The 16,975-nt window shown below is 45.8% G+C and overlaps 2 protein-coding genes and 2 pseudogenes across 2 annotated transcripts; all 4 read right to left on the bottom strand.

Annotated features, from left to right (window-relative positions):
- Positions 1 to 4,252: 4,252 nt before the first annotated feature.
- Positions 4,253 to 4,881, bottom strand: LOC100281766 (uncharacterized). The gene is made up of 2 exons (NM_001159453.2): positions 4,736 to 4,881; positions 4,253 to 4,655 (listed from the first exon to the last, which is right to left on the bottom strand). Exons 1-2 carry the CDS (start codon positions 4,791 to 4,793, stop codon positions 4,477 to 4,479), a joined length of 237 nt encoding a protein of 78 aa, NP_001152925.1. The 5' UTR covers positions 4,794 to 4,881; the 3' UTR covers positions 4,253 to 4,476.
- Positions 4,882 to 9,953: 5,072 nt separating this feature from the next.
- LOC109941038 (putative receptor protein kinase ZmPK1) lies at positions 9,954 to 11,403 on the bottom strand (annotated as a pseudogene).
- Positions 11,404 to 12,681: 1,278 nt separating this feature from the next.
- LOC100283882 (pectinesterase inhibitor domain containing protein) lies at positions 12,682 to 13,378 on the bottom strand. Its single transcript, NM_001156780.2, has one exon. It carries the CDS (start codon positions 13,343 to 13,345, stop codon positions 12,788 to 12,790), a length of 558 nt encoding a protein of 185 aa, NP_001150252.2. The 5' UTR covers positions 13,346 to 13,378; the 3' UTR covers positions 12,682 to 12,787.
- Positions 13,379 to 15,395: 2,017 nt separating this feature from the next.
- Positions 15,396 to 16,601, bottom strand: LOC103632162 (coatomer subunit beta'-1-like; annotated as a pseudogene).
- Positions 16,602 to 16,975: the final 374 nt, after the last annotated feature.

Below are 16,975 nucleotides of genomic sequence, written 5' to 3'. Positions count from 1 at the left end.
GATAACCTATGCGTGGCAGGCGCCACCGTGTCCTACTCGGCGACACACACAGAGAAAGGCTAGGAGCAAGACCAACTCGCCCCGTACCCACGTTGACGAGCGTCGATCGGCTCACGGTTGCGACCGTGGGCGGGGGCAGCAGGTTGGGGAGGAAGAACAGGGTGAAAGCCGGGAAGACAAATGGGACGTCCGACGACGGTGAAAACGATGGTGCGCGCATGCTGTGAAACGTCCCCGTGGACATACAATAGCCACTGCGCGGGTCGGTGTTGGGGTTGGTGTCAGACGAATACGGGGAAGAGGCACCTGCTCCCACGCCCTCTTCCGAGAATGGGGTGACGTGGAGGCGGAGGCATGAGGGGGAGAGAGAAAAGAAGCAGGATAGCGAACAAGGTGACGACAACTGAGGTGAGGACCATCATTATCGTGCGGAGGTATAGATGGCCAAATGGGTCATGTTTGGCGGGCCGGCCCGATGCATGGCCCATTTAATAGTGTATGAGCCAGCCCGACACGAGCGTTGTGCCTTGCTTGGGCTGTAGCCTCGGCCCGTAGTGCTGGTCCGGTCCGGCACGATTTTATTTTTTTATTCTACAAAAAATCGTATATACATATGTATAATTTATATCTAATATTAAAACATATGAGCATGATGTTCTACTGGTTAGACAGCTTCATCCAGTTTCCCCCGCCTTTCTTCCATTAGGACTTAGATTCGAACCCCATCTCCTCCCCATAGTTTATTCATAGGATATATTTATTGGATCATTTTGGGTGATGAAACAGTGGTCCATCAACTAGACCCAACCAGGCCGCCTATCCGCGCTCGGGCCAGTCAGCCTCTTCCCCGCACGACGCACGGCTCAAAATCCCTTCATATTTTTTTTACAATTTATTCCAATCCATAAGACATAGTAATAACCGAACAAGGACTTACTAGATACTTTAGTTTCTTCTCATATGTGAAATTATCTTTAAACAAACATTTACGCTTAAAATCTCAAATGAATGTACCATCAAGACAATATAGATAATTTAATGAAATTAATTTGTTGTAATAATTGTTAGTGTTTTTTCTATAAACACTAACGACGAATTTCCCTATGGTTTATTTGTTTTCTACGGTCTATGGAATTCCTAGGCAAATATATAGTTCCTAGGATCTCATTCGTGAACAGTAGAGCAACTTTCATTTCACTAGAAAGTCCATTATATTGTTTTGTAGTGAGGGACAGGAGTACGTGTTGGCGCGTGCGGCGGCCATATTGTTGGTGTCTCGTCATATTTTGTAGAAATTAGATAGAAATCTGTCGGTAATGCACCCAGCGAACAAGGAAGAAACCAAGCGCGTGCCGGACTAGCTACTGGACCGGATGGGCCGCGACGGTCAGGAAGGCAAGACGCGAGGACGACGACGACGACGACGACGACAACAACAACAGCAGCAGCAGCAAAGTATTTGGGCCCACGTAGATCAACAAATTAATGTAATTGGGCCCACGTAGATCAATAGAGTAATTGGCTGTTCACTTCTGATTAAAGACGGTTGTTTGAACTGTCGTGACTCTAATTTATAGAGACAAATCACTGTAAAAATAGTAGAAACTAGTACAAATTAAAGCCAAACGACCAGCTTGAATGGTATAAGTATCTGGTGTGTGTGAGAGGATAGAATAACCGGTAAGAAACTAAGGTAGTGTTTGGTTGAAGAGACAAATAGAACGGAGCCGTTCTGTCCCAGTTTTGTTGTTGTTTTGTTACAAATTAACTAGAACGGAGTGGCTCCAATTAAAGAATATTCTTCTCAGATCCGGAACCATCTCACTCCAAAAAATCAATAAAAAAATCAATGGGACGGAGCCGCTCCGTTCCCACCCCGCTCGCACAGCTCGCCTTCCCATCCGTGCGCAGCAGCTCGTGCGCCTCCCTCTGCAACCAAACAAAAAACAGAGCCGCTCCGTTCCAGCTTACCAAACACAGAACAGAGCGGCTCCGTTCCTAGAATCAGGGATGGAACAACTCTGTTCTACTTGGCTCCTCAACCAAGGTAGTGTTTGGTTCCAGAGTATAGTAGAATGGAACCGCTCTGTTCTAGTACTGAGACTGTTTGGTTAGAATCAAAGTGGAATGTAGCCGTTCTAATATTAGAATATTCTCTCAAGATGTTGGATCTCTGGGTTCCAAAAAAACAGCCAGACCCGAGCGCTCGGCAAGCGATCGACGCTAGTCGCGACTTCCTGTGCCTCCTGCGTGATATATATATGGTTGTATGAATATGCTAAACATAGGATAAAGTCGATTCTTTCTACTTCACTCTAGAACCAAACAGAAAAACAGACAACTCTGTTCTGATTGCCAAACACAGAATGGAGCCATTCCATACTCAGAATCTGGAACAGAGCATTCCATCCGAATAGGCTCTGGAACCAAACACTACCTAAGACTTCCACTCGGCAACTCTGCCAACGCTGAACCTGCTCCTCTGCGTTCTCATCTTCATTTCCACGCATCTTCCTTGTTGTGTATCTCTCGTAGTGGTGGCCAGCTTCAGCAACATCGCGCATGCGGGCGTGTATAACAGTGATTTGCACTGTTTACAGATTGGAGTTTAAAATAGGGAGTGAAATAAGGAGTGGAATAGAGAGGTTGCTGGAGATAGTCTTAACAAGTGGTATCAAAGATGACGATCTTCGACATCCAGGGTATTCTGCGCACTTGATCCATTGCCAAACCACATCGTCTACGTCGTTGGCAAGTGATCATGAATCCGGACACGCAAATCATATTGGACAAGATCTCTCGACGGTTCGCTGACCATGACGCAAGTGGGATCGCCGGTTTGCGGAGCATGATACTCGTTGGGACCAGGCGTTCTCGATGTTTGCGCCGTCCATACTACCTTCACTAGGTGGCTCCTCCCCAAGGAAGACACCGCTAGCCGACCCCCTTCCTTAGCTTATAAAAGGAATAGGCCAGTCCCCGTACAGACGGATGATCCCCAAGGAAGACAATATTCAGAAGATCAACGAGACGGAGATGGACCAGGAGATCAAAACCCCATCGCCAAGGCAAGACTTCACTAGGACTACACCTTATAACCACCTCCACCTCAAACAAGAGACTTAGGAGCCTCTCCTCCCTCTCTCGCCTTGCTTGTAACACATACTACGAGCTTTGATCATGAATGGTACCGGTAGTGTAAGCCGTTGATGACTGAATGTAGGGACGTTTTGTCCGAATCAATATAAATCTTGCATCCAATGCACACATCCTTTGGAGCCCGAAACACACACAATAAATTTATTTGTCGGAGTGAGGTTCGAAACACCGATAATCTGAATCCCCCTGCAATAGAAAGCTGCAAGGACGTGTTCAAGAAAGAAATGCTCCCCATATGTTATAGATGCACATGCTTCTATTAGACTTTGGTTGCGAACCTTGTAAAACATTTTTCCAAACTAGCTCGACTCCCTGTGCGAAGTCCACGTACCCTACACTTCCTGTACCCTTTTTCTTTAATGAAAACAATGTAGGGACCCCGTACAGTGAATTATTAAAACAATGCTAGTCGTGTGGAGCCATGGTACGGTGTCCCTAATAAAGTTATCCCATTCCAATGGCTAGAACATCCAAGGTGTTTCATGTTACGATCCCCTTTAAGTACTCAACAAAACACAGAAAAATATTCGACAAACTCTTTACCGAATGTGGCTCCAATAGACCCTTTGCCAGTCTTTTTACCTAGAGCTCTGGAAGACACTCGGCAAAGAGGAGCTTATTTGCCAAGAGCCTGTTTATGCCGCGCGTTTTCCTCTCGACAAACTTACTTAGTCCGAGCCGAGTGTTTTAGTTCGCCGAGAGTGGCACTCAGTGTGGGCAACGACTGTTATATAAGTAGTTCTTCTGTGCAAGCGTGCAAGTAAACCATCTAATACATTAGATTACGATCCAACCACAGATACAACCATGGTTTGTTAGGGGTTTTTTATAAAGATTATTGAGCTGGTGATGTAAGGGTTTAAGTGTTAAATATGACCTACGGTTGGATCACGATCTAATGAATCAGATGGTTTGCTTGCACGCTTGCACAGAAGAACTGCTTGCATAGCAGTCGTTGTCCTCAGTGTGCTCGATAAATTGTTCTCGGCAGAGTGCCGAGCACTCGGCAAAGAGCTGGATTCGGTAGTGTATCGGTTTATTTTTTTCTACGATAAACACAAGAAAACAGGTAAAAAAAATTTCTCGCACGGCAAAGTCCAAACGCGCCATAGAGTTCATATATGCCAATAAACACGAGCGCTGCTAGCACTCAGCAGTTCCACGTTCAAAACAGGCTTTGTTCCATTACATATTATTTAATCCATTAACTTGCTGGTACTGCCAAATATTCGGTAACGCATGCATGCATGTTTTACTGATCCGCTGCGGCTATGCACACGCAGGACACGAGCCGAGGCGAGGCGAGACGAGGCAGTACTAGCAGTCCCTGGTGCAGAAGCAGCGGTGGCGTAGGCCCTTGCACACGCCGCCGGTGAAACCTTCGGTCAGGCAGACGTTTGCGCAGTTGGCGTCCCTCGAGCAAGGTCCCTTGAAGCGGAAGCTCTGCGACTCGCACTTCCTCGCCGACACCATAGTCACCGGCCCGCCTTGCGTCCCTGCAAAACGCAAACAAACATGTGTAATCTACACAATGTTTTTTTTGCATGTATATTTATATATCATGGCGAAGGCGTACCGGTGTAACAAACGAGCAGGAGGAGGACCACGAAAAGCTTGGTGGAGAGACCGCCCATTATTCTATCCTTTGAGATGGAATGGAATGGAGAGTATTTGTGTGTGTGTTGGCTATAGAGATATAGGGTATACAGACGAAGCTATGGTATGGGCACCGTACCGTACCCTTCTTATATACTGCTTGTACATAGGTTGGTTGGTTGGTTTGTAGCGGCGGCACACAGAAATTCTTAGATGGTTTTACAGAGGCGATCGAGCACACAGATTTATTATTTATTTATTTATTATTATGCCGTTACAAACTGGCTGGCTATAGCCTATAGCCAGTACAATTGACCCAATATATGGCAGCCATGAATGTGCTGCACCGATGTTGTCACTGCCATGCCGAATGCGTGTCATCGATCGCGGTACGTCGCTCATGAGATGGGCCGGGTGGTGAGTACTTACGAGGTATGAGCTGTCTTTTGTCTTTTTTTTCTTGAATCGTCGCTAGCTAGGGGAGATGCTCGCCGTGCCGTCGTCGTTGCACATCTTGACAGAGAGCCTGCGCACCCCGCCGCCGCTAGCTAGTGGAGGTGCTCGTCGTGCCGTTCATGTTTAGGGTATCTTTTGGATATAAACTATTTCAAAACCATGATTTTGAAATACTACGTTTCAAAATGTCATAACACAACCGTAGTATTTTTTTATATCACTTTTAGCAATACATGTGTCGGCGTTTCGACCCCGGGGGTCCCTGGACCGACGAGTGAAATTGTCGCTGCATGTCCCAGCCCAGATGGGTTGGCACGAGATGGAACACAAGGGGGAAGAACGCGGCTTGTGTTATCCTGCGCCAAGGGGGGGATGCGCTTGCAGTAGGGGTTACAAGCGCTCGCGAGGGAGAGAGAGAGCGAGTCTGCTCGTCAGCCCGTGCTCCCGCGCGACCACCCTTCTGTATGAGGGCCCTGGCCCTTCCTTTTATAGATGCAAGGAGAGGGTCCAGGTGTACAATAGGGGTGTAGCAATATGCTAACGTGTCCGGTAGAGAGGAGCCAGAGCCCTATGTACATGCCAACGTGGCTGTCGAAGAGGTGCTAGAGCCCTGTGTACGCGGTGTCGTGGCCATCGAAGGAGCATTTGAGCCCTGTAGAAGCACAGCTGTCGGGGCTGCTGGGACCTTGCTGACGTCTCCTTGCTTCCGTAGGGGGCTGAGAACCGTCGTCGTCATGGACGCACGCGGGGAGCCATCATTACTTGTTACCGGGGCGAGCCTGGATGGGACGTCGGTCTTGTTCCCCCGTAGCCTGAGCTAGCTAGGGGTAGGGTAATGATGTATCCTCCGTGGCGCGGTCGGTCCGAGCTCAAGGTCGGGCGAGGCAGAGACTCCTCTTGAGGCCGAGGTCGGGCGAGGACGCGATTCCTCCCGAGGTCGAGGTTGAGGCCGAGCCCTGGGGTCGGGCGAGGCGGAGACCACCTTCCGAGGCCGAGGGTGAGGGCCGAGCCCTGGGGTCGGGCGAGGCGGAGGCCATCTTCCGAGGCTGAGGGTGAGGCCAAGCCCTGGGGTCGGGCGAGGCGGAGACCTCCTCCTCAGGCCGAGGTCCAAGGTCGGGCGAGGCAGAGCTTCCTGTTGCGCCTGAGGCTAGACTTAGCAGTTGTCAACCTTACCCTGGCGAGTGGCACAACAGTCGGAGAGGGGCGAGCGACGTTATTTTCCTGTCAGGTCGGTCAGTGGAAGGGCAAAGTGACTGCGGTCACTTCGACCTTGCCGACTGAGGCGCGTGTGTCAGGATAAGGTGTCAGGCGATCCTCGCATTGAATGCGCCTGCGATGCGGTCGGTTGGTGAGGCAATTTGGCCAAGGTTGCTTCACAACGAAGCCTGCCCGAGCTGGGCTTCGGGCGAGTTGAGGGCGCGCCCGTTGCTTGAGGAGGCCCTCGGGCGAGGCGTGAATTCGCCTGGACTACTGTTCCCGCCCTTGGCTGGGCTCGGGCGAGGTGAGATCGCGTCCCTTGAGTAGACGAAGCCTTGACCTGAATTGCGCCCATCAGAACTCGAGCTAAATCTATGGCTTTTTTTCCCGCGGTGCGTGTGCTTCTGATGATAGGTGGGTTGCATTGCAGGAAGGAACTGACGGTAATAAGCTCAGCGTCGTGCCTCGAGCGATCCAAGAGCTGTTCTCTCGCGCTTTGGAGGACGGCTCATGTGCCTACTCTTTCTCTATGAGCATGCTTGAGATCTACCTGGGGAGTCTCAGGGACTTGCTGGCAGCACCGAGGCAACCTCTCTTCAGGCGAACAGAGTGCAAAGCAGCGGCATGGTAAATAAGACTGTCAGTTCAGTTCACCTGCAGTTTCTTGTTAAAACGAAAACAGAAACTTCAACAGCAGTAAAACCATTGAAAGATCCCCAGCACGGGAATTGAATTTCCATGTCCCATCTTCTTCGTGTACTTGATCAGTAGTAGCCTCAGCATACTGGCAATGAAAGGTTTGTGGGTGGGATTTTGAAAGTCGCCTAGAGGGGGGTGAAAAGGGCGGATCTGAAATTTATAAACTTAAGCACAAATACAAGCCGGGTTAGCGTTAGAAATATAAACGAGTCCGAGAGAGAGGGTGGAAAACAAATCGCGGACAAATGAAGAGTGAGACACGATGATTTGTTTTACCGAGGTTCGGTTCTTGCAAACCTACTCCCCGTTGAGGTGGTCACGAAGACCGGGTCTCTTTCAACCCTTTCCCTCTCTCAAACGGTCACCTAGACCGAGTGAGCTTCTCTTCTCAATCACACGGAACACAACGTTCCCGCAAGGACCACCACACAATTGGTGTCTCTTGCCTTGGTTACAATTGAGATTGATCACAAGAAGAATGAGAAAGAAAAGAAGCAATCCAAGCGCAAGAGCTCAAATGAACACAAATATCACTCTCTCACTAGCCACTATTGATTTGAGTTGTCTTTGGACTTGGGAGAGGATTTGATCTCTTTGGAGTGTCTAGAATTGAATGCTATAGCTCTTGTAATATGTTGAAGGTGGAAAACTTGGATACCATTGAATGTGGGGTGGTTGGGGTATTTATAGCCCCAACCACCAAAAATGGCCGTTGGAAGACTACTGTCGCATGGCGCACCGGATAGTCCGGTGCGCCACCGGACACTGTCTGGTGCGCCAGCCACGTCAGCCAGTCGTTGTGTTCTGACCGTTGGAGCTCTGACTTGTGGGCCTCTGGGCTGTCCAGTGCGCCAACTGCGCGTGCTCTGACTCTGGCGCGCACTGTAGCGCATTGAATGCGGTTGCAGTCGACCGTTGCGCGCGAAGTAGCCGTTGCTCCGCTGGCACACCGGACAGTCCGGTGTTGCACCGGACAGTCCGGTGAATTATAGCGGAGCACCCTCTGATTTTCCCGAAGGTGGCAAGTTCATCGTCGAGTGCCTTGGTGCATCGAACACTGTCCGGTGGCACACCGGACAGTCCGGTGCGCTAGACCAGGGTGCCTTTGGGTTATCTTTTGCTCTCTTTGTTTGAACCCTTTCTTGGTCTTTTTATTGGCTTATTGTGAACCTTTGGTACCTGTAAAACTTATAGACTAGAGCAAACTAGTTAGTCCAATTATTTGTGTTGGGCAATTCAACCACCAAAATCAATTAGGAAAAAGGTGTAAGCCTAATTCCCTTTCAGATTTAGAGGTAAGTTGCTTCACAGGAACTTTTCTTTATGAGGTTTTTATAATGTCATTCTTGTTTTTGTAATGACTACTTGAAATTGGTTTCATTTAGGGTCGTATACTCATTTCTGTAATTTCCAAAACATCAGGAAACAATGCACTACTTTACAGAAGGGAAAATCCTCTCTCCTTGAGATGCTCTTTTCGCTCCTTGAAAGCAAGAAATAACCGTTCATCAGCTGTGGCACCTAAGGACTACTGTGAAACTTACATCCAATTTTTGAGAGATAAATGGATAGTTCCTGATTTAGATCCTCCAAGCCCTAAAGATGTGGACCTATTGTATCAGTTTATAGATAAGTGGTGAGACCCCCCATATTTGAACGAACTTGTCATTTTTGTGAACTGTAGTTTAAATGAAATGAACTTCATTTCCTTCTCTCTTTTAGTAAAAGGCTCATGGTAGTAACTGGGGCAGGAATGAGCACTGAATCTGGGATTCCTGATTACAGGAGGTATGTGCATTGTTGTATCTGATGAAACCATATTTTCAGCCTCCCATTACTCTTAATATTCTAACAAGCAGAATTCTTATTTTATGGCAGTCCTAATGGTGCATACAGTACAGGTTTAATTTTAAACCACTTTCTCATCAGGTGTGCCCAGCATTGCTTATCAAATGATGTCTCTTGCTGTTTTTTATACACATTTCTTTCATTATGGTGCTATTTTTAAAAGGGACGTTGACATATTTTACAAAAATTTCAAAATTGTATCCTAAAGATAACAAGGTTTTTATTCTGTTTATCTGCATACATTGTCTTTGTGTGAGGACTCATAAAAAGAGGCTACTTGTGTTACAATCAGCTATATTACATAAGAAGTTAACTCTATTCTCTTCACCTTTGTTCAGCTGTATAACTATCTGGAGTATTGACTCCAAGCTAAAAATGATTTTTTTAATTCTTGAGCTAACATTGTACCTACAGAAATCATTCAAAAGTATGATCATCAATGATGTTTGGTCTATGTAGGCCTCATCATTCTTCTTTCTTGCTCTGTTATTGTAAGCTGTTCTGTGAATTGTGGCATTCTTTTATAATTTTACTTTATGATTTTTGCAAATTCGATTCTGGTTATTACTGATTAGTTAAACCAACTTTCGTTATGAAATCATTCTTGCAGTCACCAATTTTCTCTTTCATTGTCTTATTTGTGGTTACTTACCACTTGAACCACATAGGAGTTTGTTCGCTCTATTAGAGCCTAGAGGCGGTACTGGGCTAGGAGCTATGCTCGATGGAGAAGGTTTAGGAGAGCACAACCAAATGCAGCCCATTACGCTCTTGCGTCTCTAGAAAGGATTGGCCATGTTCACTCAATGGTTACCCAAAATGTGGATAGGTAGTGAGCTGGGCCTGTGTTTCTTCATAGGTAACAGAAGTGTATTTTTCACCTTCACTTGTTGTACATGTAACTTAGGTTGCATCATCGTGCTGGGAGTAATCCACTTGAGCTGCATGGGAGTGTATATGAGGTAATTTGTTTAGAATGTCTGAATGTGGTACATCCATCAGTCGAGAATCATTCCAGGAGGAATGTGGTAAATAACACTGACCCTTGTTGGAAGCTTGAGATATATCATTCGCACGTCAGATGTTGGGTAGGTTCTTCCACTGAAAAGATAAGCTTTTGGATAGCATGATCATGTGCCTTACTGATACTGAAAGCCTTTACAGGTGCAGTCACTGATGCAGATATACCTACAAGTTCGAAAAGAAACCGACAGAAGATGTTGTCGATCTGACCCCCAAAAATCCGTATTGGGAAGTCTCACAAATTTCATAGACCTCTTGTCATAGCGGTCACAAAAGGTTGTGTTGACAATAGCCACACAGCCTTCGGTCCAGTTACCCGGGTTCCTCGTCGCATAACCTGGTGGGCACGAACATGTAGGTCTAGGTGAGTAGTGGCAGATGCCATTAGGACCACACAAACCGTGAATATTGCAAGGCTGGGTCATTGCTACCATTGAAACTGACCATGACCCATCTGAATCGTTCAGGCTGTACAGACGGAGATTGCCATCAGGGTCAAGAGTTAGCCTTCTCTTGACGCCTGGCCCTACGTCGGAGGCCACAAGCGCCTGATCATCAGCGAAGTCGCTCGAGTCAAGCACCCCGCTATCAGTAAGCATTCCTAACCTCGTACGGTTATACTGGTTCCGACCATCCTGGTAGATGTTCTGGTCAGGGTCTGGCCAGTATATGTCTGAGACTTGAGGCAGGTCGCTGAAGCGGAAGATGTAGTTACTAGGACTACGCGATTGGGTTGTGGGGACTAATCTGGTCGCAGCAGTGATGAGCTGCGTCAGCAGGAAAGTGTCCGTTGGGGAATCAAAACTCTGCCATACAGTGTTACCTCCTGAGTCCTCGATGACGAGGTTCCCGGTGTTCAGGAGCCGAGCACGCTGGACACCGGTGAAGTTGTTGCCATCAGCTCGCCACACGGCTGCGCCGTCGTAGTCGGTGAGCACCATGTTGTCGTCCTTTTGCAGGGTTAGAGCCGACCTCCTGGCATGGACAGGGTGGTCAGGGTTTGCGCTCCACACGATGGTCTTGTTGGCCGCCGCCTTTGAGTACCATACTGAGAATGTGAAGGCATGGGTGTAGACTTCGTAGAAGCCAGAGGAGAATGTCCCGTCTGATGATTGTAAATTTGTAAGGCGCTGGATTCCTAGGACTCGACTTCGAGAGAGGAACCCAGTGGTAGGATGTCTCGGGATGATGCAGCTCTTGGAAATAGAGCGATGAAGGAGAGGATGGCATCAGTGGAAAGGAGAGCTGCAAGAGGACGAGGCATCATTGCTGAGATGGGGTTTTGGTCGATGAACGCGTAGGCACAGCTACTTGTATCCGTGGTATGCCGAGTTTCTGTCTCAGTCCTGATAGCAAAACGCCATTACCTGGTCAAATTCAGAGTGCCATGGAGTTCAAGTTGTTTAAGTTTACTTTATGCGCATTGATGGTGAAGTGTACATCAGCCATTCTAGCGATGTGAAGGCCATATTTGCTCAGCTACTTACCACTCAGGTCCACTCACATTTATGTTCCTTGTTTTCCAATTGATCTTTTTTTTTCTGGTGAAGCCTTGAAAAAACATCGATGTCATGTTTAGTGTTCGTGTCAATAGATAAGTTTGTAGTTGATTATAATATATATTTATTGTTTTCATGTAATTATTATACACTAACTTTGTATCGAATAATTTGTGTGCCGTCGCAACGCACGGGCACATACCTAGTAACTTTTGAAGTTCTACATCTTTCATTTTGACACTTTTTTCATCTTTACAAAATTTTGAATTTTAAATTTGAAATACTTAGATTCAATTTTTAAAAACCGAAATGAATTCTAATAAAAAAAGTTGTCAACTACAAAGTTTCATAACTTTTAGAGATCTACAATTTTTATATTGGTGGTTTTGTCATACGAAGTCGTTTGAAAAACTTGAAAAATTAAGGATAAAAATGATTTCTAGTGGCAGTCGATTTCTACAGGCGGTTACTTAAGAAAACCGCCGCTAAAAATTATTGATTTTTACAGGTGGTTTTCTTAAGGAACAGATGGTTACTTAAGAAAACCGTCACTAAAAATTATAGATTTTTACAGGCGGTTTTCTTAAGAAATCGCATGTAAAAATACAATTTATAGTGGTAGTTTTTTAAGGAAACACCATTAAAAATAGTACCGACGGTTGATAACTGAATCCATCTGTAAAAATATATCGCTCCGCATGCTAGCTTTGAGCCTTTTTGAACTAGTGTAGAAGGAGGAGAAAGAACAATAACATCATGTCAATTATTTTATTTCTCAAATCCATACAAAAATCAGCGCGCGCGATGAACACCGCTTTATACGTACATATATACTATATAATTCACATCACGTCCTAGCAGGCGGCGCCGGCAAGATGGCTATGGCCAACTCGAAATAAAACGTTTGACGCACATGAAATAAAACGTTTGGTTTACAGGGACTAAAGACATATTTGGTTAGTGGCTAACTACGCTACACTTTCCCTAATGTTAATTGTCTGAATTGAAGAACTAACCTTATGCAGAAAAGTTAGTCAAAGTGTGGTAAGTTAGACAGCGAACCAAACATGCCCTAATTTTTATTCATCGATTTTATTTTATTTTAGTCCTTAATTAACAAATATAGAAACTAAAACTCTATTTCAATTTTCGTATTTAATAATTTAGGAACTAAATTATATTAAAATAGAGTGACTAAAAATTAGTCCCTACAAACCAAGCACCCACTCATGTCAATTATTTTATTACTCCAATCCATACAAAAAAAAACAACGCGCCCGATGAATAGCGCTTTATACATATAGTTCACATCACGTCCTAGCCGGCAGCGACGGCCGCGGCGCCGGCAAGATGGCGATGGCCAACTCGATCTGGTCGTCGAGGCCGAGGTAGGCGTCAGTCAGCGGCGTGTCCTGCCGGGCGGCCGCGAACGCGGCGTCGCAGAGCGTGGGGGCGCCCGTGGCCTCCGCGAGCAGCGTCTGCGCGTGCTGCAGCTTCCCGGCCAGTGCGGCCGACGCGGCGTGCCCGAGCCGGCGCACGGCGGCGGCGTACTCCCTGGCGCAAGCGGCCAGGCAGTCACGCCGCACCGGGACCGTCTCGTTGGCCCGCAGCCAGGCGATCTTGACCCCGGTGGCCTTGGCCGTCGCCCTGGCCATCCTCGCCGCGATCACGGCGAGGCCCAGCTCGTCGGCGGTGGCGCTCTTGTTGTCGCGCCGCAGCGTCCAGACACAGTAGTCGTAGCTGCTCCGGTCGCCACCCGCATAGCTCTCGCACCTGTCCTGCAGCAGCGTCTTGGAGGCCGTGCAAGCGAGCGGGGAGACGGCTAGGAGGAGCATGGCGCAGGCGAGAGCTTGAAGAGAGGCCGCCATGGGGAAATTCTTAGCTCTCTAGCTCTGTGGTATGGGCAACGTAAACGTAACCAGCTTTGGTTCTTATAGTAGGGACTAGGTGTATGCCCGTGCGTTGCTACGGAGTCAAGATATAATGGTAAAATACATTGAGATGTGAAGTATTATGATGCCCTCTACTCTCTATATAAATCCATGGTGAAGAGGGACCTCCGCACCTGTCTTCACAGTGAAACCATGTGAAGCTCTGGCAGCTCCCGCATGAAAAGAAAGGCAGGATTCAGTTTCTCAATGTCGACGGTTGACGCCTTTCTGTATCGTGTCCTCCAATGTTTCATTGTTCACTGCACTCTGCACAGAGTGGACCTATTGGAAGAGATTACTGCACCATAGTCAATGGACAGTAGAGCACTGTGGATTTCTAAGCAGGACATCATGATTTCCACCTGGGCAAACAATGACACAGTGGAGCCACCAAAGCCCAGAATCCTGAAATACACAATATGGAAGGAATTTAAGATCTTTACAGAACCAGAGGAAACGAAGAGTAATAAGCTGACTTTACCATCCTGGAGTCGGGAGGCCTCCTCTTTCAAACAATATCGGGTCTGTCATAGCAGTAAGCCAATATGTGCATCTTTCACAATAGCTGAATCAGCAAAATGCTTTACCACATAGGATTAGAGATTATCGTTCAATATCCTCCACTGCAAATCCATTAGCATATTGTGTTCCAGATTGATATTGCTTCAAACATTCATAGAGAAGATAGAAGATATTAATTACCCTTCCATAATAGCCAAGTACATACTTCAAATATTGCTGGAAAAGATATTACTTGAATGAATGAACAAGTTAAAATCATATGTAAAACATTTAAAAGTAATAATATACCTTATTGAACTGGTAGCATATATAGTCAAAGGTGATGTGTCATGGGAAATGGCGCGATCTGGTATTTTCCAAAGGACATTGGACAGTAACATAATAGCATAGGGGTTATCACTAATGCTTCGAACCTTTGCATCCCATTCTGCCGAGGAACCAATGGCGCCATCTTGAACATATGTACATGGGATGGATGAAAGATGAAACATCACCTATACAAGGAAGCAGTCTGTCAACAGATAGGGAGATGCTATTACTAAATTAAGAAGAGTAAAAAAATTTGGATGCTGAAAAAAGGGGCTAACAGTATTATCAGGACCGGGTCATTCATTTGCCAGCACTTCTGGTGATTCATACTGAACAAAGTAGGAAAAGGCATCCAGTTTTAAAAGGTATAGAAGATGTTGTATAAAAAATTGAGTTTCCAGAACACGCGAGAGAGTCGTGTATCATCATTTAAAGAAGGGAAAGGATACAAAGGGAACCACCCAAACACTATGCACATGTACGCACACCACAAATTTACGTACGCTAGGTAATTAGAATAAACACGGAAAAGGCATTAAACCAGGGAGGGAGACATAGATGAACCCGGTGACTGAGTTCCTGAGATCCCTGGCCTTGATGTAATCACATATGGAGACTGATATTACTGGATACAAAGTCGTAACAATGCTTACGCTGCTCTCAAGCATCAAGGGTAGTGTTGAGGCCTTCTCCAAGTTGCTTGCTGGCTCCCAACCAACAAGGAAAAAAATATAGTTCCTTGCAGTAATGATTGTCTCATTTACATTAATGTACTTTGGATGGTTGAGTTAGATTCTGAATTTGTATACAAAAACTCTTGTCATGCGTTGTGTGCCTTCTGTTTTGCATTTTGCCCACTTGCATTTCCTGGGTTCATGAGTCCTTGTTTCCTACTGGTTCGAGTAACTGTTGGTATTCCCGAATCCCGAATATCCTTGATCCCAACATAGAACCAAATGTTCCGATGAAAAAACATAAAACTCAATGTTTATCTTATGAACGGTTTGTCAGAGAGCTCTCAAAGAAAGCACAGAAAGCAAACAACATCTGGTGGAGGCTGAGCGGACTGCTGGGTGACCGGAACCGGCAGGTCATGTACATACTGCTCCAGGCGCTGTTCACAGTGGCAACAATGGCCCTAACGGTCCCTATATTCCTGTCCTACCGGATGCACGTGGTGTTCCTGATACTCAAGGTGTGCGCCTCGACATGGAACGGTGGCAGCTTCATCTTGGAGGTGATGCCTCGACAAGTAGAACGGAAGCAGCAGAAGAAACTGGGCATGAAGCCCATCGAACAGGGGAGCTGGACACAAGGGGCGCCGGCATTCATTTGCCAGCACTTCTGGTGATTCATACTGAACAAAGTAGGAAAAGGCATCCAGTTTTAAAAGGTATAGAAGATGTTGTATAAAAAATTGAGTTTCCAGAACAAAGCTCACTTTGCATCCACAAGAAGTTGAAAACCTTGAGATACATCTTCATAACTGAAGCTGTGAACACAGTGTCCAGGGGGACCCTAGCATCATACTGGTCAGCAGGAAGATAATTGCCCCTGCACATAGACATGTTATTGCAAAATTTTTACTTGGTCAAAAACTGTGAGGTGGTCAGGACTCAGTTCTCAGAGCAGATGCAATGAAATATTAGTACATTACTCCTTGGATTTAATAAGAAGTTTCTGAGATTCAATGTATTTTTTTAACTTCTGGTAAGCAATATTCTAGAACAAAATGTAGTAGTTTGTGTGATACTGTGTACCTCTGAGACGCAACACTTTTTTCTACAGTTAGAGCAACCTGCCAGTCTTCAAATAGATTTGGATATTCAGAAGGATCTGCTAGAGACTCTGCAGCTTTTGGATTAATCTGCATACAGACAAAAAGAATAAGATAATAGCATGCAGTTTTTCTAATGACACGACACTTTTCAGAAAGAAGACTTAAGATGAGAACATTAAGAAATTACTTTACTCAGGTCGTCTCTCCAAATTGCCACTATCTCTAGTACTTTGCTAGGAAGATATTAACGTGCCAGTAATGCAGCTTCAGGTATACGGTTACTGCAGAATACACAAGATAATGTTTAGTTCTCAAAGGAAGAGCACCAAAACAAGGATTTAATCACAGCAAACAAGATTTACCTGTCTACAAGCAATTGTATGCAATCTTCAACTTTACCAAGCATAAAAAGGCAGAGGAAAGCAACATTGTTTTTTCCGTGTTCTTTTGCCAAAGAAGCAAGCTTTTCAATTCCTTCAGCATCTCCAAGAGATGAGTACAGTAGCAACAAGCCACTTAAGTCCTTTGCTTGAAGAAGGCATTCCTCTGCCATCTCTAGCTGCAATGTAGAGTTGTGGCATACCCACGCCAAAAGGCTATCATTCACGAGCTAATACAGATAGGATATGTTCGATTTAGGTCATGTCTCAATTTGACATCATTCACATTCGCATTGAGAGTTTTAGCAAGAAAAACAAGTACCATTGACCATCTCCTATATTTTGACCATACAGCTGGACAGAGGGAATGAACTCCATTCTGTAATGAAATATCAAGTTTAGTGATGTAAAAGGATAAACTATCAGGAAAACAATATTATGGTTTGTAATTTGTTTCGTAGCTTGAATAAAAAATCATGGCAGATCTAGGCATAGATAGTATTAGGGGTGTTTGGTTTAAGGATCAACTCATCCTAGATGAGGAGGTATATCGTGAGTTCATTTCATGAGCCTGGT

This window comes from Zea mays, chromosome 7 (assembly GCF_902167145.1).
Source record: "Zea mays cultivar B73 chromosome 7, Zm-B73-REFERENCE-NAM-5.0, whole genome shotgun sequence".
NCBI lineage: Eukaryota > Viridiplantae > Streptophyta > Magnoliopsida > Poales > Poaceae > Zea > Zea mays.
The sequence above is the reverse complement of the archived record's forward strand: the minus strand, read 5'-3'. Positions and strand labels throughout refer to the sequence as shown.